At 36.5% G+C, this 27188-nt stretch overlaps 2 protein-coding genes across 10 annotated transcripts in view; one reads left to right on the top strand and one right to left on the bottom strand.

Moving 5' to 3' along the window:
• Positions 1 to 27188, top strand: part of ARL13B (ARF like GTPase 13B) — a 45976-nt gene that overhangs the window by 15937 nt on the left and 2851 nt on the right. For 4 of the 8 annotated variants that reach the window (XM_085526167.1, XM_032448118.2, XM_015878682.3 and 1 more), the window contains 6 exons: positions 19554 to 19659; positions 21031 to 21233; positions 22573 to 22669; positions 23252 to 23480; positions 24185 to 24301; positions 24749 to 24817. In XM_085526167.1, the coding sequence (XP_085382293.1) occupies positions 19554 to 19659; positions 21031 to 21233; positions 22573 to 22669; positions 23252 to 23480; positions 24185 to 24301; positions 24749 to 24817 (821 nt within the window). Of the gene's footprint in view, positions 1 to 19553; positions 19660 to 21030; positions 21234 to 22572; positions 22670 to 23251; positions 23481 to 24184; positions 24302 to 24748; positions 24818 to 25674; positions 25719 to 27188 lie in introns of all 8 variants that reach the window. The other 4 variants (XM_015878707.3, XM_085526192.1, XM_015878699.3 and 1 more) reach the window with 3 other exon arrangements.
• STX19 (syntaxin 19) lies at positions 1073 to 16030 on the bottom strand. Of its 2 annotated transcripts, none has more exons than XM_015878752.3 (3): positions 15646 to 16030; positions 3425 to 3534; positions 1073 to 2434 (listed from the first exon to the last, which is right to left on the bottom strand). In XM_015878752.3, the coding sequence occupies exon 3, from the start codon at positions 2344 to 2346 to the stop codon at positions 1471 to 1473; it is 876 nt and encodes a 291-aa protein (XP_015734238.1). In that variant the 5' UTR covers positions 2347 to 2434; positions 3425 to 3534; positions 15646 to 16030; the 3' UTR covers positions 1073 to 1470. The 2 variants fall into 2 exon arrangements, with proteins under 2 accessions (XP_015734238.1, XP_085382374.1); XM_085526248.1 differs by having other exon boundaries at positions 3425 to 3718; positions 15646 to 15916.

A 27188-nucleotide genomic window follows, 5' to 3' on the forward strand; every position in this document is an offset into this window, starting at 1 on the left:
AAGTGTGTGATATGAGGAGATGCAACAGATCTGCATTGGCTTAGAAATAGGAAGAAACCAAGGTGGGAAATCCTACCACTACATAATAGGGAGGTGCAGAGAAAGTGGAGCACTGATCTTCTCAGACAGGCAGTGATATGTTGAGAAGTGATAGACAGGAGATACAACTAGATAAATGCTAGTCCTGATTTGACCAAGAAGCAAAGTGAGAGGTTCCTTTTAACATAGTTCTCTGCTTCTAGATTATGGATGTTTTTTAAAAAGATGGAGGAATATTTTATATTTATTTTATTACTAATGAAACTGCAGAAGCAACTGCCTGTTTGAGTAGGCTAGACAACAGTAATGACATGTCTTATCACAATGTGAGTATCATTTCTCTCCTGCCATTACCCAGTAGGTGTCTGCCTAGGTAATTGAATAGTGGAAGTATCTCTATCCATTTATTATTACGTGGTTTCTCAGCAGGCTGCTAACAAATGTCCTGTAGGTTTGAAGTGGTCTTTTACTGTTAACATTCTTTAATGTTTTAAGAAAATACCAGTTCAAAACCTTTAAGAAATCTCCGTAAGAAATACAGAAATGCATTACTTAAATAAATAACTCTGTGTTCTTCATGCCACAAAGCAGCACGTGCTGTCCTACTGTAATGTGAGTATTATTTCATCTCACCAGGATGGCCTGCAAGTAACTTCCAATAGAGTCAATACTCAGATAGCCTTGATAACCAAACAAGAAGTTTGCCTCCGGTGGTGCAGGAATGCCGCTTGCAACACCGGAGGCCTGGGTTCGAATCCCCCTGTGGCGCAAGTGGTAGAAGTGCCGCTCTGCTACACAGGAGGCTCGAATCCTGGGGGTTGGACTCAATGATCTTTAAGGTCCCTTCCAACCCGCACAAGACTCTGGGACTGTGAAAAGTTTAGGCATTGGTTTCTTGATTGTTACTGAGATTCTCTACTTTATGTGTTACTTTTGTTTGTACTACTTCAAGTTCTTGGGGAAGAAAAAATGAAATTTGAATCAAGTAAATATGAGTATTTGAACAAACAAGAACAACAACAAAAACCCCACAGCAATTAAAATAGTATTTTATAAAAGGTAATTCAACCGGTCTTGTGTATTCTTTCTGAGGCTTACAATAATTCGGATGTTTCACAAAAGCACAGATGGCATGTTGACATTGTTTTTTTGACACTTATTATCTGTGGAAGAACAAGTGAGTGTTATTTGTCTCCTTTTATCTTTTTATTTTTCACATGTTACTGTGGAAGCCATAAAATTTAGGCAAAGGTGAAGATCTCTTGTCAATCTTTGAACTCAATTTGGAAAAGCAGGTGCAGTTTTTCCTCAGTAGATGTGTGGAAGGGGGAAAGAGAAGAAAAATGACGCAATAAGAGAATCCTGGGATTGGTTGATAAGTTCAGTTTACTGCATAGGAGCTGCTGCTACTTACAAAGGTCATTTCCTTTGTCACTTGCAGCATGGACAACACCAGCAGCATATTACTTTGCAAGGGTTTCTTTTTCGATACCTGACTGCAAGTCCAAATTTTTCTTTGGATATTTGGGTGTATTCTTGAGTGTTGTTCATACTAATTTCAATGTTGTTAATCATCTCCCCCTGCTCTTCCACCAGAACTGATATCTGGATGAAAAGTTCCTTCAGGTCTTTGATCTGACTCTCTAGGCTGATCAGTTCTTTGTGTCTCTGTTCAATCTCTGAAAGCTGAGCTTTAGTGATTTTGGCTTCAGTGAGTAGATTTTCATTGAAAATCTCCCATTTTCCTTGTTGAAACATATCGTTGACTTCATCCTCAGATACCTCTTTACCTGCTACCTCAAGCTGACGAACAATAAACCTTCTGCATTTCTCTTGCTTGGCTGTTATAGCTTCATTGTATGAAAGCATGGCATTTAGGTAACACCGGGACAGGAAAGTGTGCTGGGAAGCTAAAATTCTTACTATGGCACGTGATATCCCATATTCACTTTCAGCTTTTTTCACTGTTTTTGACAGTTCATCCAAACCCTTTCGTATATGCTCTGCTTGAATTTTTATTTCTCTTGCTGTGTTAGATTCCTTTTTAAGAACACTGAACCTTCTCATTGAAGATACTAAACTTTTTTGTTGTTGACTGAATTTTTGAACTTCCTCCACCAAATTGTTGATCTCGTTCTGAAGCTTCTGGATTTCATGGAAATGCCTTTCAGTTATAGGTTCCCTTTCATAAATAATGGCCTGCTGTTCAAACTCTTCCTGCTCTTCTTGTACAGGTGGACAGCTATTTTCTCCAGCTGTCTGTAGTTCTTTGGCTCGGAGTTTAAGCTCCTGGAGGCGATCTCTCATGATTCTTGTGCTCAGTTTTTTTCTTTATTCTTTACTTCTCTTGTAACACAGGGACTTAACTCCAGTTTCTTCTTTTTCACTTGTTTCCCTGTAATCAAAGTGTAAAGACAATCCCTGTTAGCAGTGGTCTATAGGCATTAAAAGTAGTTTTGGAACTCAGAGCTACTTCCCTTTGTACACTGGTAAAATTAGCAGGTGTTAGGAGTACAAGGAAGGTGAAGTCAGAACAATCTACCCTTTAACCCATTTTCTGTAAAACTTGATCAAAACCTGAAGTTTTTAGTTTATCTTGAGATGTGCAGAGTTAAGTCTTCCCTTGGCTTTTTTGTTATCTTTTGCATTTCCATAGACAGTAATCCATAGTCCAATCCAGTTTGTATGATAGATTATGGTTTATTATCTAGAACTTGAAATAACTAGGAACGTGGCATGTAGGAAGAATTTCCACTTTGTGAAGGAAGAGATGAGAAACTCAAATTCTTGTTTTATCGTAATTCTTTATTGGATGAAGAAAAATGAATCACTTTAGATCTTTTTGGAAATATAAGTAAATTTTAATATTCAGTGGAAAACAAACACTTTAGCCTTTGAGACAATCTGCCTAAGAGTCAGAATTTTGGCTTGAATATGGTATTTTAAGTTTTTAGTTCAGCTACGTTGAAAAATTTTTCTCCTTTTTTTCTTTGCCTTTCCTTATTTGTGGAGTTAAAGTAATGACAACTAAAGTAGTAAACTACAGCAAGCCAGAATTTGTAGTGAAGTATGAAAATATTAAGTGGAAGTGGATTCAGTGTAATTAACATCAGGTCTTGAAGATTTTATACGCTTCTTCAGATTACTGTCACTTTACATTGCCATTTGTGATCTTAATACAGTCTTTACTAACATTTTCTGTACAACATTAGCATGAGATTTAGTAACATTTCTTATTTAATAGAAAGTGGATTTAGTTATGTCTTCTACCTTAACTGCTGCTGGAGCTTTGCTGGAGGTATTTAAACTCACTCCGAGAATTTTATTAACAGGGATCTGAACTTTTTTAGTGGGAATGATTTTATAGCAAATCTGAGAAACATACCTTTCAAATGGCTGTGGGCATAGCTTGCAGTCTGCTCTCTGCAGTCAACCTAAATTTCCCTGTTTGCTTTTGAACATAGAAAAGTATTTCAAGAACTTGCTTGAAGACATCTTCAATTAAAAAAAAAAAAAAAAAAAAAAAAAAATTAAAAACAAAATTAAAAACAAAATCTTAGAAATTGGCAGCTTTTTGCAGTTGGTTTATGCCCACAATAAAATATTTTTAACACATGACCTCTTTAATATGTGCTTGTCTTCTTGAATGCAGTAATATCCATGGAGAGGTATCAATAACCTGTAATGCACACAGATGAAACATTAACTGAGAAGGCCCAAAAAACAAGAGTGATAAGCACTGATGTTTCTGAATGCAAATACTTCTTTATGTTTGGAGAAAAAAAAAGAATCTTTTCACGCTGCTTGGAAAGGGCTGTTTGTGGGTTTTTATGTGGGATTGCATGCTTCTGGGATATAGTTCACTGTACCACCATACTAGGAGCTTGACCAGAAGATTTGGAAGCTTTCCCTTTTGGTTGCTTTGACACACAGTGTGAATGTTGTGAGCACTTCTTCTTATGAATGCCATTAGATTAAGTATTTTTGAAAAGTATTACAGTTCATTTGTTTGAATTTGCAAGACTTTTTGTCTATTTTTAAATATTTTCTTTCTTTGTGAGTTCTCTGTTCAGGTAAGTAAGTCACTAGGTATATGACAATGATACGGACTTTTGAGGGAGCACTTAAAATTACTAAAACAGTTACTTCGTTCAAATTACTTTTTCATGGAAACATTTCTGAAGATTTCACTTGGCTTTTCAAAATTCATATTCTGAAGGAAGGGCATTTGCTAGTAAGATGCTTACGTTGCACATTTTCATTGCATGGTGCATAACCTCTACGCACTAGCAGGCAAATTCTAGAAGTCTTTGAATCATGTTAATGAACTTGAGTTTGTGGAGTTAATGCACACACTTTGCACCTTCTTGTGTATCTACTGCAGAGCTTCTCTCTTTGGTAGAATGAATGTTGTTGGTACGGCTGTTTTTAGGGCTGCTGTTTTTCATTGCTTCTTTTATCCTCTGCTCTATAAACAAAAGGGTTGCTCTATTCTGCAGAAGTCAAAAGTATTGGTCATTGCTGCTTTGCAGTAGATTGGGTTCTATTCTGCAGAAGTCAAAAGTATTGGTCATTGCTGCTTTGCAGTAGATTGGGTTTTACTTCTTATTTTCAAGTTTTTGTTTAAATCTAATAAATGGTTGGTTTGTGATCAGCTTGCATGAAGAGCTGTTGAAGGGATGTCACAGATCTTTCAGAACAAAACTGGCCAAAGGGGATAGCTGCCATTTTCCATCACAAAGTGAAAGGAAATTAGAGGCTCTCTACTGGGCCTCAGATAGAAAACACTGTAAGGGTGTGCACAAAAGCGAAGAAGTTTGTCCTGTAAGAGTTCTGTTAATAATCTGTAACTGCTCTTTAAAAATGCTAACAATTCAAAAGTTCTTTAAGAGGCAGTGTGTTACTGTTAATCCCAAACTGTTCAGTGCATCTCAGTTACTCAGAGCAAGAATTACTTCCGTGAGATACCTCTGTTTGATTTGACAGTGCAACGTGTTACTGAGGGCAACATTTACCTCTCATGTATTTCTGTTCATTTCTTTAGGTAGAATCCAAAAATTTGGTGTGTGTGCATATGTTTAATACTATGTAATTCAGCAGGTTTATTTTTTTGGTTTTTTTTTTTTTAATTAAGAGAAATTTTCCTTTGAGTATATAATCTTTTTTAATTACAGGGATGAAAGTATTTTCTTAAACTTCCCATGAAACTTCTTTGGACTAAAATGAAGAACTGAAAATCTCTGTTAAAAGTGAAGTGTTCAGGACTAGAAGACTGAAATTCTTACTTAAGGTCTTCTGGTCAAGTCAAATGTGTTTCTTTGATGGGTTTATTCAGGCTTGTGCCGTAGTATATTTTAGCTGGTTTTGGAGGTTTCGGGATAGTCTTCCTAATTGGCTGTGTTTTGTGGATGTATATTCACTGAAATCCCAATTCTACAATATCTTTTTTTTGGTAAGCAAATGCAGTATTTCTTTCTAGTATCCAAAAGAGTGTATTTTTTAATAGCTGCAAGGAATCAGTCTAGTAACCTGTTGACATGCAAACAGTTTTGTTACGTTAGAATAACTTCGTATAATAGTTCTGTGGTTTCTCTGATCCCTTACCCATATTTGAGGTCCCTAAATGTTTTTTTTTCACAGTGTTTTTAAGTCACAGAGCCCTACATTATGAACATATTTTCCACAGATTTAAATGTCTACAGGAAGATTAGCTTAAAAACAAAACTTTAAAGGTACAGAGCAGTCGTAAAAAGCAATGCTGATGTTTTACCATAGTGCAGATTTCCCTTTCTGCTTTCTTTTTTCATTTCCCCCAGGACCCCCAACTTCACCCCCCACTTCTGTGATTTAAGTTCCAAATATAATGTTTATTGATTTACTACAATAGAATAAAACAAACAAACGAAAAACAACCTGGTAGATAGTGAAAGTTACCATATTGCACTGAGACTTAACATTCAGGCAAACTGCCAAGTAATTTTGTGGAAAATACTACTTCAGGGTGGAGAAAAATACAACATGTATTTATTTTATTGCACTAATTCCTCCGCGTTGCTTAACTAGTGGTATTTCCCACAGCAAAAAGAAGCAGTTTCTTTAAGGTTAACATTCTTTTGAAATGTTTCAAGAACTGCTTGGCACCACCATGACTGCTGCGGGGAAAGTTCAGTGTGGGGCATGTGAAAGAACAAGGCTTTGGAGAATTGACCTGAAAATCTTGTTTTAGTACAGCCTAACACATCTGTTGACCCATGTTAATTTAACATGGCTTGGCAATCCTATGATCAAAAGCAAGTTTTAATGGCACCATTAATGCTTATATGAGGTGGCAAGACTTTATTGTATCTAAGGAAATTCCAGTAATTACTGGAAAGCTGTAAAACATGCATGTAGTCATCCAGTTGCTCCATCAGAACCCTGCACAGTTTCTCAAAAGGACAGTTACTGATTTTTCTTATGTTCAATTTGCCATGGCTTTGAAGTGAGTTGATCACAGGACAACAAGAACTAGGTTTGATGTTCGATTTGTGTATCTGTTAACAATTATTATCTACTTCGTGATGGTTTGGGTTCACTGGTCTTGAAATATTTGAATTCCTTGATGGGGAGAAAAAACTAAAAATCAGCAGAATTGCATGACTGTTAGGGGACTCTTTGCAAAGTATGAGTCATATCGTTATCCACAAATGGAACAGTCCCTTCTCAAATCTCAGACTTACAAAGAAGTAAGCAGAAAACACTTCAGATAGCTAATTGTTTGTTTGGGGTTTTTTGTTTTGGTTGGTTGGTTGGTTTTGTCTTGTTTAAACATTGAGCTCACGAGGGAGTGAAATGTAAGCAATGGAACCCTACTTTCATATCTTACCTCCTATTTGGATTGCCTTCAAAACCTGCCTCTGAATTTTCTTGCCAGCAAATGTGGCTGATTGTATTGCAGCTGAAACGCATGCTGGTTTAAGATAAATAAGGATGTCTTCATGGCATAGATAACCTTGGAAATTGTTGGCTTGACTACTTGAGTGTTTCCTAACAGGGAGTCCTTTGTGTTGTCCTTTGTGTTGGATTGTATGTATAGGGGTGCATCCTGTTCTTTCAGTTGAGATGAAAGGCTTACTGAAGTTTTTGCCAATACAGGGAGAATATGCCAGCTCTTTTAGAGTTGAGTAAAGGGAATTCATAGATGGAAATATCTTGAGTGGCTTGCTTTCCCCTACATTCAGAATGCTGTCTGGTTCCAATTAGTTCCAGCATTCTCTGCTTAGTTTAAACAAATTCCTAATGTTTCAAACTATTTCAAACAGGATCTGACATTTTCAAACCCATCTTCAATCTGGTATTTTAACACTGGGACTTCTTTCTTTAGAGTATTGATGTCTATCAATGACCTTATTTCTGCCTTTTCTGGAAATAGTTCTGCCCCGCAGTAATGCCGAGGGGAAGTCAAGTACAGCTGGACAGACAGAAGTTTGAGGGAATTACGTCCTTCAGTGAATGATTATTGTGAGTCTCAATACCATCTTCATCTTTCATGTGATTAGTACCTCGTCTTCTTGGATCAGAGAAACCAGCTGAAGCTGGAATAACAGTAATTCCTGGGAGCTAGCTGGACAGACAGCAATAGCACCAGTGATAAATAAAGGTAATTAATAATTAAACATTCTGTGAGCTTATACATCAACTAGACTTCTTCATGTTCAACATTAGGCCATTGTCCCACTGCTGGGATGCTACCAGGTTTGCCTTTTAAGTCATTTGTGCAAGGGTTAATTTGACTTCAAAGCTAGTGTATCAGGGGAAGAGGACTTAGGCTGTTTGTAGCCATTCCATTGAACATTCTTAGGTGCTCCATGTTTTAATTAAATTTTGCTTTAGGAAAATGAAGTTTTTATGTGATCCTTCTATATTTAAATATTCTATACAGTGTCCCCAGTTCAGCAAATCATTTAAGCAGATGCAGAGATCTGAGCACATGCTTAAACCTCCCCAGAAGAGCTCTCTATTTCCTTGTGAGGTAGGTCATTTTCACTCTGAGAAACTGAGACTGGACTGTGGGTAACACAAGCTCAAATCTAAATGAAGATAGTGGGCTTTGAGCATGTGCTTAAAATTAAACACCTGTTTAGGTGTTTCTCTAATAGAAAGTGGTCTCATACACGCAGTTGTATTCTGTAGAATCATTTTATATTAGCAGTGTCCTTGAACAACACTCTTCTCTTAGTACCCTGTGAGAGTCCTTGCTAAGTTCTTGCTGACAAACCATGTTACTACTGTAAGCAGTTCAGGTGAGATGCTGTCACAGCGTTAGTGTTTTGCAAGCAATGTAAATAGGCATGCTTCTGAGTGATTTAATCAACCCATCAGGGTGTCATCTGGAGAGGAACAAATGCTGAGCTTGCTTTGCAGGTATGGGAGCAATAAGATCCTCCTCTGTATTTTCTGCTGAAAGTTTTCACCTCTGCAGATGTGCAGCTGCTGAAGTTCCTTGCCAAAAGGCAGCCTATATTACAGCATTGGGAAATGTGCGCACATCTGTTCACAGAGGAGAGGTTTGTCTCTCCTGTCCTGGGGGATTATGTTCTCATGATAGATAGTGCCAATTTTCATGGTGAGAAGTACTGAATTTCACAGGGCAACATAAGGGCACTTCGTAAATGAGTCCACTTGCTAATGTCAGCCGAACACCATGTTACTAAGTTAGAAAGGAAAGAATTCCCAACTATTTCAGACTGTTGGAGCTTTTTATTTTAAAACATTAAGCTTCCCTTAAGATAGGTATTTATTTCACATACTGATAACTGTTTCAGCTACTGAGCATGTTGTGCATATAAGCTTTGTTTCTTTTTAGGTAAGAGTTTTGGATTGTCCAGAGCTTGTAGTGGTAAAGGGAAGTAAATACCTCTTACTGAACTTGAGGAGGTTGTATTCTCCAGCACGTGCAGCACTTTGGCTTCTGGTCAAAACCGGACCTGGAGGCATCATCCTCAGTCTGCTGAAGTCATTGGGATCTTTTCCATGAATTGAGTGTGGGACCAGGCTGTGTCAGAGAATCTGCTTTTTCCCTGCTTTGATGTGTTGGACTACATGTGTAGTAATTTGTGGCCTAACTCTGCAAGTGTCCTGAGAAGGGATGTGTGAGGTTTTGACTTTTTTCTAGATCATGTAAGAAACCCTCATCTTGCTATCTGACGTTATTCAGCAATCTCAAACTCAGGGAAAGTTTTCCTACTGGTTAAACAACACACAGTAACTTATTTTACATTGGATTTCTTTTTCCACAGTATTCCTTTGAGAGACTCCAACTTGAAGTTTTGTCTTGGTGTTGAACAGTCCTATACTTCTGTTGATGAAAGATACTGACACTTAACCGTGCTAAGGCTTGCCCCGTTGGTGTTGTCTTGTTCACACAGTAGAAACCTTTTACTGTAGGATGACTTAGTGTACACCAGCGTAAAACAAAAGTTCTCTCTGTTAAATTCTTAAATTTCTCCATTAAACTCACACTCGTGTGTTTAAGGGAAAATCAGGTTTGCCTCCAAAAGCCACAAATTACAAAAAATGCTGTTAGGATTTTGAGGTTATATTAAATAACTTATTCTGGCATGCTTCATGTCCCTCTTGCTTAACACTTAACTTGGATGGGGCAAATATTTTTTTTTCATCCAAAAGAATCTGGAAGCATTATCAGAAACAGGGGTCTTGCCTTACAGAAGTGGTGAAATACTTTTAACTACAACTGTCAGTCACTGTAGGAATAGAAATTCTAGCTTTCCTGTTCTCCAAACCAAACCATTCACATGTGTACTAACTCTGCTAATTCATGCTCAAGGCAGCCTTCCACTCAGCACAGCCTAGTGCATTCTTTCTTTGCATGCTTATCAGACTTTTTCTTCACTGGTTGGAGAAGTTGGATTACAACAGCTAAGAGCAGGAGTTTAACTTCAGTAATGGTAAAAGGAAACACACATTAGCTTTCTAAACTGCAGCAGCAAATTGTTGGCTGAGTTTTGAAATAGCTCTGAGTGCTCTGACATAAACAAATGTGAAGAGCACCAGTGAGATGTCGGTGTTTCTTGCCATTCCTCAGACATAAATGTTGCTGCACTTGAGTTACTGAAGTGTTGTTCAGAGCCATAATCACAAGCTGTAGGCCTTTAAAAGATACTGTGTAGTTATAGAGATGCTACAGCTGCAGTAATTCAGTCATACTCGTGTGGCACAGTGCCTTTTCTGTGTACAGTAAAAAAGGTATGTAATACTGAAAACATAGCCAAAGAACAGATAGGGCTAGAGGATAATTTTAGGCAGAAGGTGGATGGGGTAAGGAAGGGAACAAGGGTAGTCTACAGAAGAGAAAGAGTCAGGGTCAGTTTTGCCAGTACATAAGCTGTACTTAGAGCTTAAGGATTATTGACCAGCTTTCATAAGCATACTATATTTGGCCGGGAGAGGGGAATAGGAATGCACATGCTGCATTTCAATTTGGTCATGCTGACAAGCCTCATCTCCTAGGAAGGCTTTGTCCTCCATCCCCCCCTCTCCCAGTGCGTACACGTAATTATTCAGATCCCCTGGTGATTTAGTTTGTATTTGTTCTGGTAGTCATCTTCTTATATATTATTGACAGGTATAGGAGTACAATTCTCACATCTTTGTCAAATATTTTAAGGGTATTGTATTGGCGGTTTGATAACTTTAATGTGTTATTCACCAGAGATATGATGGCTAAAATGATGGTCTGTGTGGCTGGGAAAGCCTTTACAATGACAAGTACATCTACTCACTGCCTAGGAGAACAGAAGATCCTGATAAGTGGACTGCCATTATCCATTATTAATTTGGTATGATGATAAAATATGCCATAAATTCTTCTTTCATTTGTTCTCACTAGAAAAGAATATGTTTTGTGTTCTAGAATCTTGTGTTATTACTTCAAGATATATGTTAAGCAACTAAAGTAAGCAAATTTGCTGCAGGTTGAATATATTTTCTTCATTGTTTGAAAAAAAAGTTTCTTTTAGCTTAATTGTCTTGGAAACGCACATGTTTAAAATGTCCTCTTAAATCATATTTTAAGATGATAATTCCTTGGAAAAACATATTTAAGACTGGTTCTAAGTTCAAGCTTCTGTTTGTGGGAAGCATGGGAGTTACTCAACAAGAAAATAGTAAAGGCAGACGGTTTGCCTTGGGTGTAGGCCTACAAATGCATTCCATTTATATTTGTAAGGTAGGTAAGTAGTATCGAAGTATATTATATGACAGTGCAAAATCAATTGCATTTTCAGTGAGGGACTTGAATGAGATACCTATTAATATTTTTAAGAAATGCTAACTTGTAATGGCTGTTTGTATAATCTGTAGCATGTTGCATCAGCATGGCCCATTATGTGATGTTGAGGAGATAGAATCTTGTTTCTTGTCCCCTTGAGAAAATATCCCATACTAGAACTGCCAGAAGACAACTGGGTAAATCCAAAGCACCCCACAAGGGGGAGAATAGAAATGGTACATTGAAAGCTATGTAGCTTGGGAGTCCTCTTGTTAATGTGAAGTAAGTATTGGAAGGGGAGAAATGCTGATACTGAGTAAAAATGATTAAAATACAACAAAACAGGTCTGAGTATTTAGGGTATTTGCACAACAAAATTTGACGGGTTAAAATGATTCAAAGATTGGTGGAAGAGTGTCACTAGGCTGTGCTGCTGTAGTGAGGACTTAAAGAGAAATGTAAGGGCAGAAAATAGACCTTAGTTATTTAAAATAATTTAGATGTTCTTGGCAAGAAATCTGAAACATGCTCGAGATTCTGGAGATACAGTTTTAGGGCAGTTCTACAGTGTTGTATGATATGGAAAAAGATAACTAAGAGAGATGATAGGCGAATAATAGAAGTATGGACTTTGGCATTAGTAGGTGTGGTAGAATATGGTAGGTTTTGAGTCATCTGTATTAGATAATTTTATACTTTCAAAGTCTCTACAGCTGCCAGTCTTCTTCCATGTCAGTTACAGAGATGTGGTAAATGTTACTATTTTTATGAAATATGTGATTCAGTAATGTGTAATGAATCAGTGGCAAACTGGATTTGTACCTTGGAGTTTTGTAGCCTGTTCTGATTGTCTGTAGAAGATTTGATGATAGTGATCTGTCATTACTTCTTTGTGTACAGACGGTGATTCTCACCACTGAAACTGTGGGTAGTGGAAGGTGTTACGGTCATGGCTTTGCACCAGCATAAGTCACACTTGCGGGTGCAGTATGCATCACTGACTCTTGGCTGACAAAACAGTGATTTCACCCTGCAAATCTGTTATTTGGTTATAACATCTCTATAAACTAGAGAGGTTATTCTCTCTAGTTGGTAAGGGACTGGAGTATCCAGATTCCTTGTTTTGTTTTTCTATCAGACAAGAATAATGCTAGTAATTAGCACCTTCACTTGAGTATATGGTATGAGTATGGTGACCACCTACTATTTGTAGAAATCCAGAAAGAAGACTGTAATTTCCTCTACCAAAAGCTACATAATGAAGCTCTAGGTGTTTATGTATTGTAAAGTAGCATGTGAAAGTAGGTTGATGAAAAGAGGATGCTGAAGCAGGATGAAGGACAAGTGAAATCATTTTCATTTAATGGAATGTATATTTCGAACTCCTAGTTAATAGCTTTCTCTTGAACTCCTTTAGTATAAATCTATTTCCAGATTTTCTTTTATCCCAATAGTAGAGTTGCAAGAACAAAAGTCACATCAATGAAGTCATACTTCATTGTCATTCCCATTTCATCTATCAGATCATATGGCTGACTATTGCAGCCTTGCAACTCACCTGTAATAAATGTAAGGATTTCTAGGCAAAGCAAAAACCACAACATATCTTACAGGCAGTTTGCCTAAAGAAACTTCAGTATTTGTCTTGGTATTTATCTATAAAGTTGAAAAACAATATATGAAAATAATCCATATTTTTCAAGGACTTTTTATAATTATACAAAAATGTGGCAGCATAACTTATTGTTTTTGCAGTTAAACACCTGGAAGTTAAATACAGCGTCCTGGTTATAAGCTCAGATCTCTTTGGGTAAAATCCATCTGAGTGGTAGGCTGGAATATACAGATAATGAAGCAGTGTGTTGGAGAAATATGCTTCTGACAAATGAGAACAGGATTTAGATATGAGGTAGAAATGTGGCCACTTACCTAAAGGGAAACAAATGGTAACTGTCATTCTTTTAACTACTTCAAAAGGTAGCATAAGAATGAGATTGCTCTAGAGTTGCCTAAAGATACTCTAAACAGGATGAGTTTAGAATCTTACATTTAAATAAGAGAATGGTTAGAAGTGACCTGGAGGAACTACTTGGGGAAAAAGGCAAATTAGAGAAATGGATCTCCCTGCAGTTACATGTACACAAACTCTTAATTGATGTTTGTAGGCAGATTTTTGGAGTTTTTGGAGGATGTTAATCACAAGTTTTTCATTATATCTTACTAATATTAAAAGTGTTGTTTTACATAACAATAGAAGGCATAAAAAACAAACTGGGGAAATTAAATATTCCATGTTTTTGAGGAAGGCCATAATATCAATCAGTAAAAAGTTACCAGTGTTTTTTCTAACCCTTATCAGCAATCCAGAAAGTGCCAAATGCTAAGGCAGCTCCTTAGAGTGCCAAAGAATGTAGCTTAAGATTTGCTAAGAGCCACGTTTGGGCTATTTGTATAGTTAAAAGCTGTTAAATGCAATCTGCAAAAAGTCTACAGGAAGAAGGGGGAACAGGGAGTTCCTCACAGTCTCCATGGGAGGCCTGAAACTATTTGCTAGTTCTCCTATGTGTGTGCTTGTTAAATTAGCTATAAGTTTGTTTTCCTTGAAAAGCTAATGGACTGCCAGTAACTGAAGGGCAAAAACTATCCGACAAACTCACATCTTTCTGTCTGTTTGTCAATCAAGAGTTTGAGCTGCATGGTCAGTAATATGAGGGAAACAATAAAACTAGTAAATCTTTTCTTCGCATAACTGCACAGGCCTCAGTTCTCTATTGTGTCATCCTAGTAATTGCTATCCAAGGGGAAAAAAAAAACGGATGAGAGATGAAATCCTGAAGAAAATATGTGGAACGTTATTTCTAAAAGATCAGCTGTGGGTGGAAAAATACGGCTTTGTTCTTTCTTATGTTCTTCTTGTGAACTTTGTGCTGCAAAGTTCAAAGCTTCTCCCTCTTGCCTTTGTGTTCTTAGGAATGGTGGCTCAGTCACTCTCAAAGCTATGGCTTCTTGAAGTAGCCTTCAAGCCTGCTATTCCTGATCTCATATAAATCCTTCTCTTAAAGATATGTTTCCTTGAAGTTACTTCTTCTCAATCTTGACAATTCTGGTACTGCATTATTTTTACCAAAGTATCCTGAAGGTATACTGCGCTCTTCTATATTTTTGTGACCAACGTGCAGGTTTGACCAAACTTACTGAGTTTGTGATAACTGGCTGAATCCAAATGTGTTATCTCTAAGACACTTTTACGTATTACTTCTAACAGCCGGCCTGTACACTATTTAGTTCTCAGTATTTTTACTGTATGGTAATCCAAAACCAAATGCACAAGTTGTAAAGCAAATGTATTCAAAACAAAAAGTCTAAGCCTGCAAACCAAGAAAATAAACACATCCAGGCACTCATGCAGAATACTTTCTGTGAAGCAAACATCTGTTTTTTCTCTAACACTTATTATTTGGTTGTTGTTTGTTTTGTTTTTGTTTGTTTGTTTTTTAAGAAAACTGATATACAAATATGTCCTTTTTACACTAGATTTTTTTCACCAAATCTCTTGGATTGTGAAGTATGTTTTAATTCTTATTTGTTCACTGCTTGCTGGGTTATTTACATTTTAGAAGCAAGCCAACAAGTGCACATAGTTCATGTTCAGAGGCTGTTTTTCACTGGTATGTCTTCTGGCTTCTCAGGGAAATACTGATTGTGTAGATGTCAGTTGTGCCAATGCACACATACACTCCCTTTCCACACTGTTTCCCATGACTCTAAAAATAAAGTTCAAAGCTCTCTAGTTGTTTAAAAAAAATCTTACATGACATAAAAGCATTTGGTGCCTTCCTTTTCTTGGTTTCTTTTATAAATAACATTTCTATTTATTTATTTTTTTCTTTACACTAAGAGGGTTCCAAGCATACTTTGTGAAATTGAAATAAGTAAAGCATGATTTTGTTTATGAAAGCTTTGGAGTTGGCAAACTTAATGTTATACACCATCAGTGCTTTCAAATGTATTTATCGATACTTCGCATAGTTCTGAATCACTGAAGATTGCTATATTATGAAGTTCTGTTGCTTTGGAAAGTTAAAACCAAGCTCTGTCCTTTAAGGTAACTCCAGTGTATTCAGTAAGGAAGGTTTTATGCAAAAAACTTGCCTCAGAGCTTAGCATTCCTGTGCATGAGCAGTGGAGCTCTGAGACAATATTAACCCAGAGCTCTATCCAATTATTCTCAGGGTCGACATTCACTGTTTGCCTGTCATGACACTTTGACACAAACTACACAGCCTTTTTCTGATATTTGCAACTTTTTAAACATTAAGTAAAAGAAAAGTCTTTACCTTTGGATCCTGTGCTGATGACAGTCTTTCTGTGTTATCCTTTAGAAGGGAACTCTGGAGGCTAAGCTTGAGTATAATGTGAAAAATATTGGTTTGAATATTTTCCCAAGTATTGTGTTTTGAGTGGCATTCCAGTAAGTCTTTTCATCATGCTTTCTGCTCCTAGTCCTTAAATAATTGTCCAAGGGCTCATCTTCAAGTGCAGCAGTGCGAGAGAGAAGCTGACTTCTGCAACTGCAGTAGACAGGCAAATTGATTACTTTCTACTTGGGGAATCTGGTTCTGCCTGTTTGCAACCCAGCCTTGCTGCGAGGCGGATCGCTCTCATGGAGTTGGCCAATAGTAGGAAGTGTCTGAGACCAGCTCCCTAGGTAGAGACCTTGTCAGCTGCAAGCTTAGCGCTGCCTGCCTCTGAAGTACAAGTGTACGTGCAGCAATTGCTTTCTTCTATGCTGAAGCAAGAAGGAAAAAGAAAGCAAGAGTAGGTTGTGGATCTATCCATATCCCTATTTGAAAGGAGAAAATGTGAGGCATCATTAATGCACAATGTGAGGGTCAATGTCTTAAGTTTGATCTGCAGACTAAAGCGGGACAGGGAGTAGAACAATAGGAAATGTATGACCTGTATTAAATGAATTCTTGGGGAGCATAAAGTGGAGGCTGCCATTTGGGTATTTCACTTAGCCAGGTACAGAACTTCAGCTCCAATTTTTGAATACAGCTAGCATTATAACAGGATTTCTGTATTGAAAACAGAAGATAACTATCCAAAAAAGAAACTGTATGCCATTCAAAGTAATAAAGGTTAAAAATTGGTAGGTACAGCATGCTATAGGGCATTGCTGTCAAACTAAGCTATGTAGTTTACCAGCATTGCATTCTGCGTCATCTGTGGTTTGTAGAATGTACAGTCCAGTGAAACAGTAAATACTACAGTTATTTAATCTCGGGGTTGAAAAGGAATAGGCTGTGGCAACAGAGTATGTGTTCAGAAATATTTTCTTAAATCAGATCAAGATAGGGATTGACAGCACTGCTGAGGAATGCTTTTTGAGACTCGGAAAAGTGCAATAGGATTTTTAGACTGGAAAGGTGGGCTAAATGGAGGAGAAAAGAGAAATAAAACAGAGATAACTGTTTCCAGTCTTTTGATTTCTTCCTGTAACTTCCTTGAATTCTACTTCAGTTTTTCTGTAGTTTATTTTCAGGCACATTTAATAACCAAATACTGGGACAGTGTTACTTGTTCTAGCTGTTAAGAAACAGTGCCAGAATAACATAAATACACTGAAAATATCATTGGTTCTGTATATGAAGTGTGAAGTATTGTCTGCACTAAACTACACAGAGTATGAAGTAGTGTAGAATTAATATTTTTGTCAAGAAGTGGGAATGGATTATCAAACCAAGTGTTAACACATTGAGGAGAACTATGTGCTCTTTCTAAGTGCTGCGGGCAAGTCAGCAAAGTTTTGATCATAGGATACAGGAGTTCTTATCCCCAAGCTGATGGTAAATGTATAAACCTTTTTGACTGCAAGCGGTTTTTAAGACTAATGAAGATCAAAAGAGAATTGAGCTGTCAGGACATTTCAGAAGCTGTCTTTCCATGGTCTCCTTCATACACACTCCTTGAAAGGCAAGCACAGGTAATGAATCGTGGCACATGAGATTAATGGTGACAATGTTTTTTGGAGCTGGAAATGTAATACAACATTTTACGGCTCTTTGAGGTTTAAAGATCTCTTAGGATTATGATAATTAAGAACAGAGACTGTCATACTGCAATTCTGGGAAATGAAAATAAGTATGTTTCTAGGGGACCTCATATGCTGACACATTTCTTTAACTATGGAGTGAGTTCTTACCATTATTTCCTCCGTATAAGTGATGATGACAACTTGAGATTTCAGAACACTGCAAAGTCTGATTCTAAACCAATCTGCCACTGCATTCATGGAGGCCAAATTGTTTGTGACTTTGTCTAGGAAGTTGATCCAGAGTTCATTGGCGATGGAAGAGTTGCTGACTTACAAAACATTGTTTTAGTGCAATTGCTTTAGTAGAGGGAAGCAAATGCAGTTTTCTGTTTTCCTAGTACTGTGAAAAATTCCTTTTACAGCTTTTGCACTTTGATTGTCTAGATTATGATAACTGTAGAAAATGCTGTTACCGATATTGTAGAAAACAAATTCAGATTGCATGCTATAGTCCAAAATGATCTATGAGGTCTGCTCCAAAAGTAATGCCTCTGATTTTATTAAGTTCACCCTTGATATCAGAAGTGGATGTTGGTATAGCAGTAGGGGTTGGACCTTTCCACCAATATTCTGTTACGTTTTGTTGCCATGTGGCAAATGGCAGCAGAGGGGCTGTCTGACAGAATGTCATCTGACATGGAAGTGCAGATGCAGCAAAGATATGTCACTGAATTTTTCTATGCAAAAAAATGGCACCCATTTCTGAAACACAGAAATTTTCTTAGGTGTTTTTTCTTCTTGTTGTTTTTGTTTGTTTAAAAATATACTTTGAATTTCCATCTTAATTTGTCCACTTGTTATAAACACGTGCTTGCATTAATCAGTGTGACTACAACTTTGCTTTTTTACATGATCACAATGCCTATAATCCATCGTGCCCTATTGGATGGATACCCATTTAAGTCTGTTCTATTTCTAGGAGCTGGCTTCTTGAGGATTGACAAGTTCTGTGTTTTTCATGAAAATCACTGTTTGAAATAGCTGAGAGAAATCCCCATCAGGGATAAAATTTCACTTTTCTGTGAGAAGCAGTTCTGTCAGGACTTTAGATTGGAAACGTTTCCAATTTTGTATTATATAAAGAAAATTTCAATTAAACATTAAAAATTTAGTCGTGATAAAAGAAGGTAGCATTTGTGTTTATACTGTGGTAAGACCAGGAGTTTACTGAGGAGATTCATTTAAATGTATAGAATGTTTATAACTCTAGACAGCCTTATTTTTAATAAATACTGATAATCTTTCAACAGTGTTGAAAGGTTCATAGCATCCTCTGTTTTCAGGATAGTGTACATATTCAAGTGTGAAATAATGAGAAAAATTCTTGGGGTAGTGAATCGGATTGCATTTGTACTGTACCAAACATTCATTACTGGTGTGGTTATGGAGGACGTGGAAGATGTATTGTTACCATGTCTCTTAGAAATAATACAATAAAGGCACTTCATTTCACAGAACTCTTCTCTTCTCTTCTCTTCTCTTCTCTTCTCTTCTCTTCTCTTCTCTTCTCTTCTCTTCTCTTCTCTTCTCTTCTCTTCTCTTCTCTTCTCTTCTCTTCTCTTCTCTTCTCTTCTCTTCTCTTCTCTTCTCTTCTCTTCTCTTCTCTTCTCTTCTCTCTCTTCTCTTCTTCTTCCCTTCTCTTCTCAAGCTCTTCTCAAGCCCTTCTCTTCTCTTGCCTTAATAACCTTGCTATTCATGCAAGTTCTGAGTTTTACTTATGAAGAGCATGTTCAAGATACTGCATACCAAACTGTCAACTGAGAATAATTGTGGTTAGTAGGCAGACCTGAGGTGATTGTGAAGCAGTATTATGTAGGAAAGTGCACGTGCTTTGGGAAGTTGCGAAGTTCTGAACTTTGATCCACAGACCCTAGCAGGTTATACTGGGTTGTCATAGGTGAGCAGTACAGTTGCTGTCTTCTCAGCTGTAAAATATAATTGCTTTGTTTGTGAGTGCATAGTAATTAATATTAGTATCTCTGGAGAAAATGGTGTATGGTAGAAAGAACTAAGAATTAAAGCTGGAGTAAGGTATTTTCTCTTTACTTTCTCCTTCGTTTTCCTACTTTTGTCAGAAATGTAGTTTTGAAGATTTGATTTCTTCCATGTTTCTGGATGCTGAGTGTTTCCTTTTGATCTTTCCTTCAGGCTGGCAAATAAGCAGGACAGAGAAGGAGCTCTGTCAGAAGCAGATGTAATTGAGACCTTATCACTGGAAAAGCTTGTCAATGAACACAAATGTCTGTGTCAGATTGTAAGTATATTTTAACATGCTTCATTTTCTTATGCATATGTGCTTGTAAAGAGGTATGGAATTATGCCGCTTAGCATAACACTGAAACTAGAAGCCTGCAATCCCAGCAAAGATATGGTATGTACATCTGTACTTTTGCAAGCAAACCTACTGTTCACCTTGACACTTGGCTTCTGGATTTGCTGAAGTAATCTCTACAAAGGTTGTTGAAGTGTACTTACTAGTCCACCTCAAAACCATGTAAAAATAACAAATTACTGATATGGATATACAGCAAGGTTAGTATTCTAACTTTTTAAAAAGAAGTAGAAAGTAGAATATACCAATGTTGACATTTAGGAAGGACCACTGTTCAGTTGTAATGTTTGTCTCCTTTCTGTCCGTAGCTAAATCCTCATTAAGTCTGAGTTGTCATCTGCCAAACAGGAAGAGTAAAGTAAATTAAATAAAGTAAATTCAATTCCCGGTGTTTCTAATTCCCAGCTCAGTAGACACAGTAAGGTTTAGTTAATATCTGTCCTAAAATAATTACATTTTAGATGTAGTAGTCATGGTCATTTTTTAATCAACAAATCTACGAATTTAAGTATTTGTGAGCTATACTTAATAATCAATAATTTTTAAATTATTTTCCTGTTCCTCTTGATTCATTCTAGTCAAGTGTTGTATCATTATTCTAAACTAATTTAGCAAAATTTTGCACCTGTTTTTCCGGCAGATTTGCCTTCTTGTGTCTCTTGTTTATGAGAATATCATAACGAAAGTTCTATTCCAGTCAAAATGGATGTTTTATTTCTCTCCTGATCTGAGAATTTGGAGAGGTTTGAGCTTTTCTGAAAAATTCAGATAGGATTTTATTAATCTTATTAATCTCTGGAATACTTGTGAATAATTTAACATTTATTTCATGAACTGAAGCTAAACTGATTCCTTTACATCCTCCTTCCTTCCCGCCCCCCCCCCCCCCCCCTTTTTATCCCATTTTACTAGATAAATATAGTTTTGGATATTATAAGGCATGAGCAAGATAGAAAATATATATTAGAGGTTGATAAAATGCTTAGATTCCTATGGAGATGCATAGGTTGTCTGTTGAAATAGGAATATACAGTGGATATGTACATAACTGGTAAATATATATGTTTATTTGGAGATAGACATGAAAACATTTTTCTGTGCAGCAGGTAGCATTGCCAAATTGGGACTGGAAATACAGGAATTTGGTAGATCTGATGTGATTTGTATCTTAGCAAAAAATGCACCTACATTTATACAATAACTAAATGCAGATTTATTTCTCATACTTCTTAATGTTTTGCAAGCTTAAGATCAACAACCCCCCCCTTTTTTTTTTCTTTCCTATATTTACAGGAACCTTGCTCAGCTGTCATGGGTTATGGGAAAAAAATTGATAAATCAATTAAAAAGGGTTTATATTGGCTTCTACATATCATAGCAAAAGATTTTGATGCCTTAAATGAGCGCATCCAAAGAGATACTACAGAACAAAAAGCGTATGAGGAACAAAAGAAGCGAGAGCGAGCTGAGCGAGTGAGAAGGATACGAGAAGAAAGGTACTTTTATTTCTCCTACCTCCCTTCCTTCCTTCTCTAGGATATTTGATAATTATTATCTTATCTTTTCTTTAAGACCTACAAGTTTCTGCCTTATTCAGTCTTTTTTTTTTTTTTTTTTTTTTTTTTTTTTTTTCCATATTGGAATGAGAAATACAAGGCAATTTGTGGAATATATTTGGTCTTGCTGATAGAACTTCACAGGATGCTAACAAAAAAATACATATATATAGTCATTTAATCTTAATGTACCTTCAGGTGTGTCCTAAAATAACCTTTGACTAACTCAAATTACACTTTGTAACCCATATTTGAATATCAAAGATTAAAATTTACTTAATGCTATTCCTAATAAACTTTAGAACATCCAGCCTACAAGGCACAGAGGGGATTTAAGATGATGCAGGGAAGCAGGGACTCATGATCTGGCCAACCGATCTGTAGGTGTCCTTGTTCATGGCAGGGAAGTTGGACAAGATAACCTGCAGAGGTCCTATCCAACTCAAATGATTCTATGATTATATCTGAGCATTTATTATTTTCCTTCCAAGGCCTTTGCAGTTGTCAGCAGCCTACCAGGGTTTCTATTAGGGACTGTTGTGAATCATTTTACTGGGGCATTATTATAAAATGCCTTAAGTGCCCATTTTCTCTCTGTCTGTCCTAAAAATGTAAAGATGTGCAAATTTCAGTTATTGTGAGTGGTAATTGTGAAGCTACTGTGAAGTCTCTTGATTTCTGCCCTTACTGATTTGGTTTGATTTTCTCAAATTTTCTGACTCTTGCTGAAACAATTTTCCCTAACTGTTGCTATATATACTGGGTTTTGTCAGCTGTTCTCCTTTCCATACATTCAGAGAATCTAGAACGACGAGAAACAAAATGTGTTAAATACAGAAGATGTTTTAGATAGTCTGGTTTCTCAGCACATTGATTTTCTTAGTAATTTAATACCATGAAATAATAGTTGTGGAAGATTAACAATGCTGATATTTCATCATACTGCTGAACCATCAAAATCTTTGTTACAGAAGTATTCTGTCACATGTCTGGTCCTTAGAAACTGCAGGCTTTCTGAAGTGCTACTTGAGCATTCTGGCACATGACAACATGTATTTTTACCTCTGCTATAACGTGTCCTCATGTTGATTTTTGCCTGTTACTGTGATTTTTGTAGAATGTCTTTCAAAGTAGAGAAAGATGCTGTTAAAATCAGCTGGCATGTCCTGGAGGATGAGTTAGATGACTTAATAACTGTTCTTCACAATTCTTTGTTCATCTTTCTCCTCTACCCACAAAAAAACTCTATAACAACAACAAAATAATATCAACTGAAAAGGGAAAGAGAAGAAGGAAGAAGTGTACATGATGAGGAGGACCCTGAGCCTGGGAATTCCGAAAATCCATTCCAGCCTATAGCTGCAGTAATCTCTGAGGTATGAGAATATGTGGAAATCTGGATCGTTTTAGACCTTCTAACAAATGTCTGAGAGGTAATAAGAAAAGTGGGTTTTCTGAAAGAATTGCTCTATGTCTGTACACACAGCACTTTTTTCTTACTTTTTTTTTTTTTAAATTTAATCTTGGCAGTCTTGTTTTCTGTGCAGTGAATCAATGCTTTCATGTTAAAACCCCTAGTATTGGTTTAAGGGGAAAAAAAAATTGAAGACACAGTAAAATAATCACATTGTAGACATTTGATTGAAAATATTTCCTGATTAAACTATTGGACATTCAGGACTGGAATTCTAAGTCTGCCAGTTTCTCATAAAGGTAACTTCTTTTGCTGTAAGTTGCTTGTCTTTTTTTCTTCTTGTGCCACTCTGGACAGTGTAATGGAGATGTTACCTTCCTCAGTTATTGTTTGAAAACAGTTTGTGTGCTATATGTGAGACATAAAAACAAATAAATAAATAAATTTTTTAAAAGTACTTGAGGAGTATTTCCCTACATCATTAGTTTACAGCATTAGAAATTATAAAAACAAATTAAAATATTATCATTATTATTATTACTAGAATGAAAAACAAATTGAGAAGGAAAAGAAACGGCAAAGGTTGGAGACTGAAAAGGCTACTGCTGTTTTGAAATCTCAAACTGAACAGGAACAAATGGATGCTCAGCAATTATCAGCTAACAGTAATCAAAAAACAAATGATACCAGACTAGAAACATGCAATTCTACTACTGCACAACATTTGCAGCATGAAGAAAATGAGCAGCAAACCTCAGAAAGCCTTGACTCTGGTAACTGCTTCTTTTTAATGTTTCATTTAATGTTATTTTTCACACATTTCTTCCCTGTGTCTGCATTACTTTTCAAGACACTGCATGTTAATTGAATCTATTGAAAGTGTACCATTCGGTTATTGATCTGAAAAATCTACTATTTGCTGGTTTGACCGATATTACTAGAGGGAATAGGCTCAAGTTGCACCAGTGGAGATTCAGATTGGATGTTAGGAAATCCTTCTTCTCTGAGATAGTGGTCAGGCATTGGAACAGGCTGCCCATGGAGGTGGTGAAGTCACCATCACCAGAGGTATTTAAGAAGTGTTTAAGTTGTATTGGGGGACATGGTTTAGTGGGAAATACTGGTGGTATGTGGGTCTTTTCCAACCTTGGTGATTCTATGATTCTGTGATTACAGCTGAAACTGGGTCCTTTGTTATCATAATCTAATATGTGATCCAGTTGCCATCGCTACCAAGCTAAGATGAATTTGTTTACTAAAATGTAGAGTTTGCATATATTTTATGCTCACAATAACAAAGTGTGCTCTGTACATTGTACATTTCACAAACTTTTGTTGTATTATGCAAATCTAGACTGAAAATGCTCATGCGTCTCACCCCAGTAATCCTATTAAAAGATGATTTAACATGTTCTCTGAATATATAAACATGTGGTATGTAGTTATTTATTCATTTCATTATTTCTGTTTCATGTAGACAACAGTAAAAAGAAAAATAAAAAAACAAAATTAAAAAGAGGCCACAGAGTAGAACCCATTAACGGAGATGATGCAGTTCCCCCCAATCCTACACCACCACCATCTCTTCCCCCAGGTAAGTGTACTAATAAACAATAACCAATGTTTCAATATGTGGTTTTTAAACTTTTAAAATATTTATCTGTCAATGATGGAACTGATACGATCTTCACACAGAGATATACTGCCAAAACTTCTCTAAGAAATCTCTGATGTAGTTTCCCACTTCACGGTCTGAAGTTTTAGCAGTATTGATTTCATACATACCACGGGGGGAAGTTGTTATTTTCACATGCATAGGAGGTATGTCAGATTAATATCAGTGAGTAATCAAAATACCAGTATTTTTAAGGGTAGGTTGCTTTATTTTATAATTATCTAAATAGTATTCATCAAATATATGATGCATTTTTTATTTTTTTTTCCATTTTTAAATGCTTTGAATTCTCCAAAATGGACTGGTGTCCATAAAATTTCTCAGAATCAAGTAAGGTGTATTTTGACAGTCTTTGTTTTTCCTTAGTTGGCTGGGGAACTCCTAAACTTAATAGACATCGAAAACTCGAGCCTCTTGGTGATACACATCATACTGGTAATTTAAAATATTTTGGCTTTTGAACATTCTTAAAGCATTCTCCATTGTTCATTTGCTTCTGCAGCCATTTATTTCACTCTTCTTTTTTCTTGTTTATTTTTAATGTCAGTTTTCTTTGACCAAAAGCTAACCCTGTGACTTAGTTGAAAGCATCGTTTTGATTTTTCAAGTCTTGTGTCTTCCCTTCCCCCCCCCCCTTTTTTTTTTCCTAACCAAAGATGTAAGTTCTCTTAGATTCCCTTGCAAAATTTAACATGGTATGGGTTGCTAACAGCTATTTGTTATTTGCTCAAACAGCATGAACCTAAATATTATATAGTTACTTTAAGTGTGCAAACACATACTTCATTCAAGATATAAATGGGAAAACCATATATTCTCAGTTTTAGATGAAAAACTCTTCCGTATTCTTATGTTTTTTATTTTTCAATTTTTCAAAAAACAATTGAATATGAAGACATTTGGAGTAGCATGAGAAGAGGATAAGCAGAGTAAAGCAGTGGACGCCCTTGATGATAGAAAACATTAATTCAGGAGTTTATAAAGAAAAGAGACCAATGTTTTTGATCCTTGAATTAAACATTTCAAGCCATTGTTAAGGTCATGTTGTACAGCACCATGTGGACATACCTGCTGAATTTCCGAAGCAACAGAATCTGCCACTTCTCTGCCAAAGGACAACCAACACACAAATAATCAAAAGTTGCCTTAAGGGAAATTAAAATCTCTGAGACTACATATTTATTTTCCAAAGGAATATACATTAAATGTAGTCTGTGGTCTGCATTGCAGAAAATTTTGATCATAAAGCCATTTTTCTCCTTTTCTTTTTCCTTTTCTTTTTTTTTTCTAAGGAATGTAGAGAAAAGAAGGCGAGAAAGAAAATCCAGATGAAGAGGTAGGGAGGGGAAGAAAGGGAAAGGGTGAAAGTATATATATATTATATAAATTTTATTTTCAACTCAGTCTGTGCCTAATGGAGGTGTCACATTTTGTAGGAAGAGCGTGGGTGTGCAAGGAAGAAAAAAAAAAAATTAAGCTAGTTTCCCTACTTACAGTGACCTGAGATCTGTGCTTCTTTCGAATCATAGAATCACTCAGGTTGGAAAAGACCTCAAAGATCATCAAGTCCAACCACAGCCTAACCATAGTACCCTAACTCCAATAACCCTCTGCTAAATCATGTCCCTGAGCACCACATCCAAACGGTTTTTAAACACATCCAGGGGTGGTGACTCAACCACCACCCTGAGGAGCCTATTCCAAGTGCTTAACAACCCTTTCTGCAAAGAATTTTTTCCTAATATCCAACTTAAACTTACCTTGGTGCAACATGAGGCCATTTGCCCTCATCCTGTCACCAATGAGAAGAGACTTGCCCCGCTCTCACTGTAAGCACCTTTCACATACTGAAAGAGAGCAATAAGGTCTCCCCTCAGCCTCCTTTTCCCCAGATTGAATAGCTCCAGTTCCCTCAGCCTCTCATAGAGCACATTCTCCAAGCCCTTCAAAAGCCTTGCTGCCCTTCTTTGGACCTGCTCCAGCTCCTCAATGTCCTTTTTGTGCTGAGGTGCCCAGAACTGAACACAGTTGTAGTACTGTAATTGCTTCAGAAATACACAAAACTAGAATAGTATGAGGTGAAAACAAGACAGAGGTCTGTTTTGAATTCTAAGTGTTATCAGAGATGTAAATCCATCTTAATAATTTAATGTGCAAACTGAAAAGTGTGTTAGTTATTTGGCTATGTAGAACATACATTGTGTAATTTTGTGTCATTCTTAGCAGAGAACATTGTGCTGGATGTTTAGGCAAAGTTAACAAGCAGTATAGTAAACTACTTCAATCTTTAATTGTGCCATTACTTTCACTAAGGACTGCAGTTTTTCATGTCATCGTAATGATTCTAGCACAACACTTGTTAGTATCTGTTTATTGCCACTGGAGGATACATTTGCAGGAATGATGAACCTGTCTTATGTATAATAGGAGCTAAAATTGTCTGCCAGTCCTAAAGTTGTCTGCCAGACCTCAGAAAGCTGACAGTAATGAAGCATCCACTGTACAGAATTTCATCTACCCTGCAGTCATTTTTTGCAGTTCTGTTGCTTTTCACATACTGATAGAACACTGAATTAGCTCAATTAAAATGAAGGGATTCCAAGAGTACAGCAGTTTTATCATTTTGCTTATTGAATGCAATGATAACTAAAAGCTTGATCCTACAGACATGTATACATATTCTTTGAGCAGTGTAATACAACCTACTAACTTTAGCTCAGAAATGCAGTTTTAATTCAAGTTGCTCCATGTTTAGAACAAGTGTAATACAGCTTTTATTGGAAAACTATGCTCTGTTAAAGTTGAA

This window comes from Coturnix japonica, chromosome 1 (assembly GCF_054131305.1).
Source record: "Coturnix japonica strain WE chromosome 1, WE-NBRP24, whole genome shotgun sequence".
NCBI lineage: Eukaryota > Metazoa > Chordata > Aves > Galliformes > Phasianidae > Coturnix > Coturnix japonica.

Excerpts from the sequence above, each read along its gene's own strand:
- STX19 (XM_015878752.3), bottom strand. The coding sequence starts at position 2,346 with ATGAGAGATCGCCTCCAGGAGCTTAAACTCCGAGCCAAAGAACTACAG.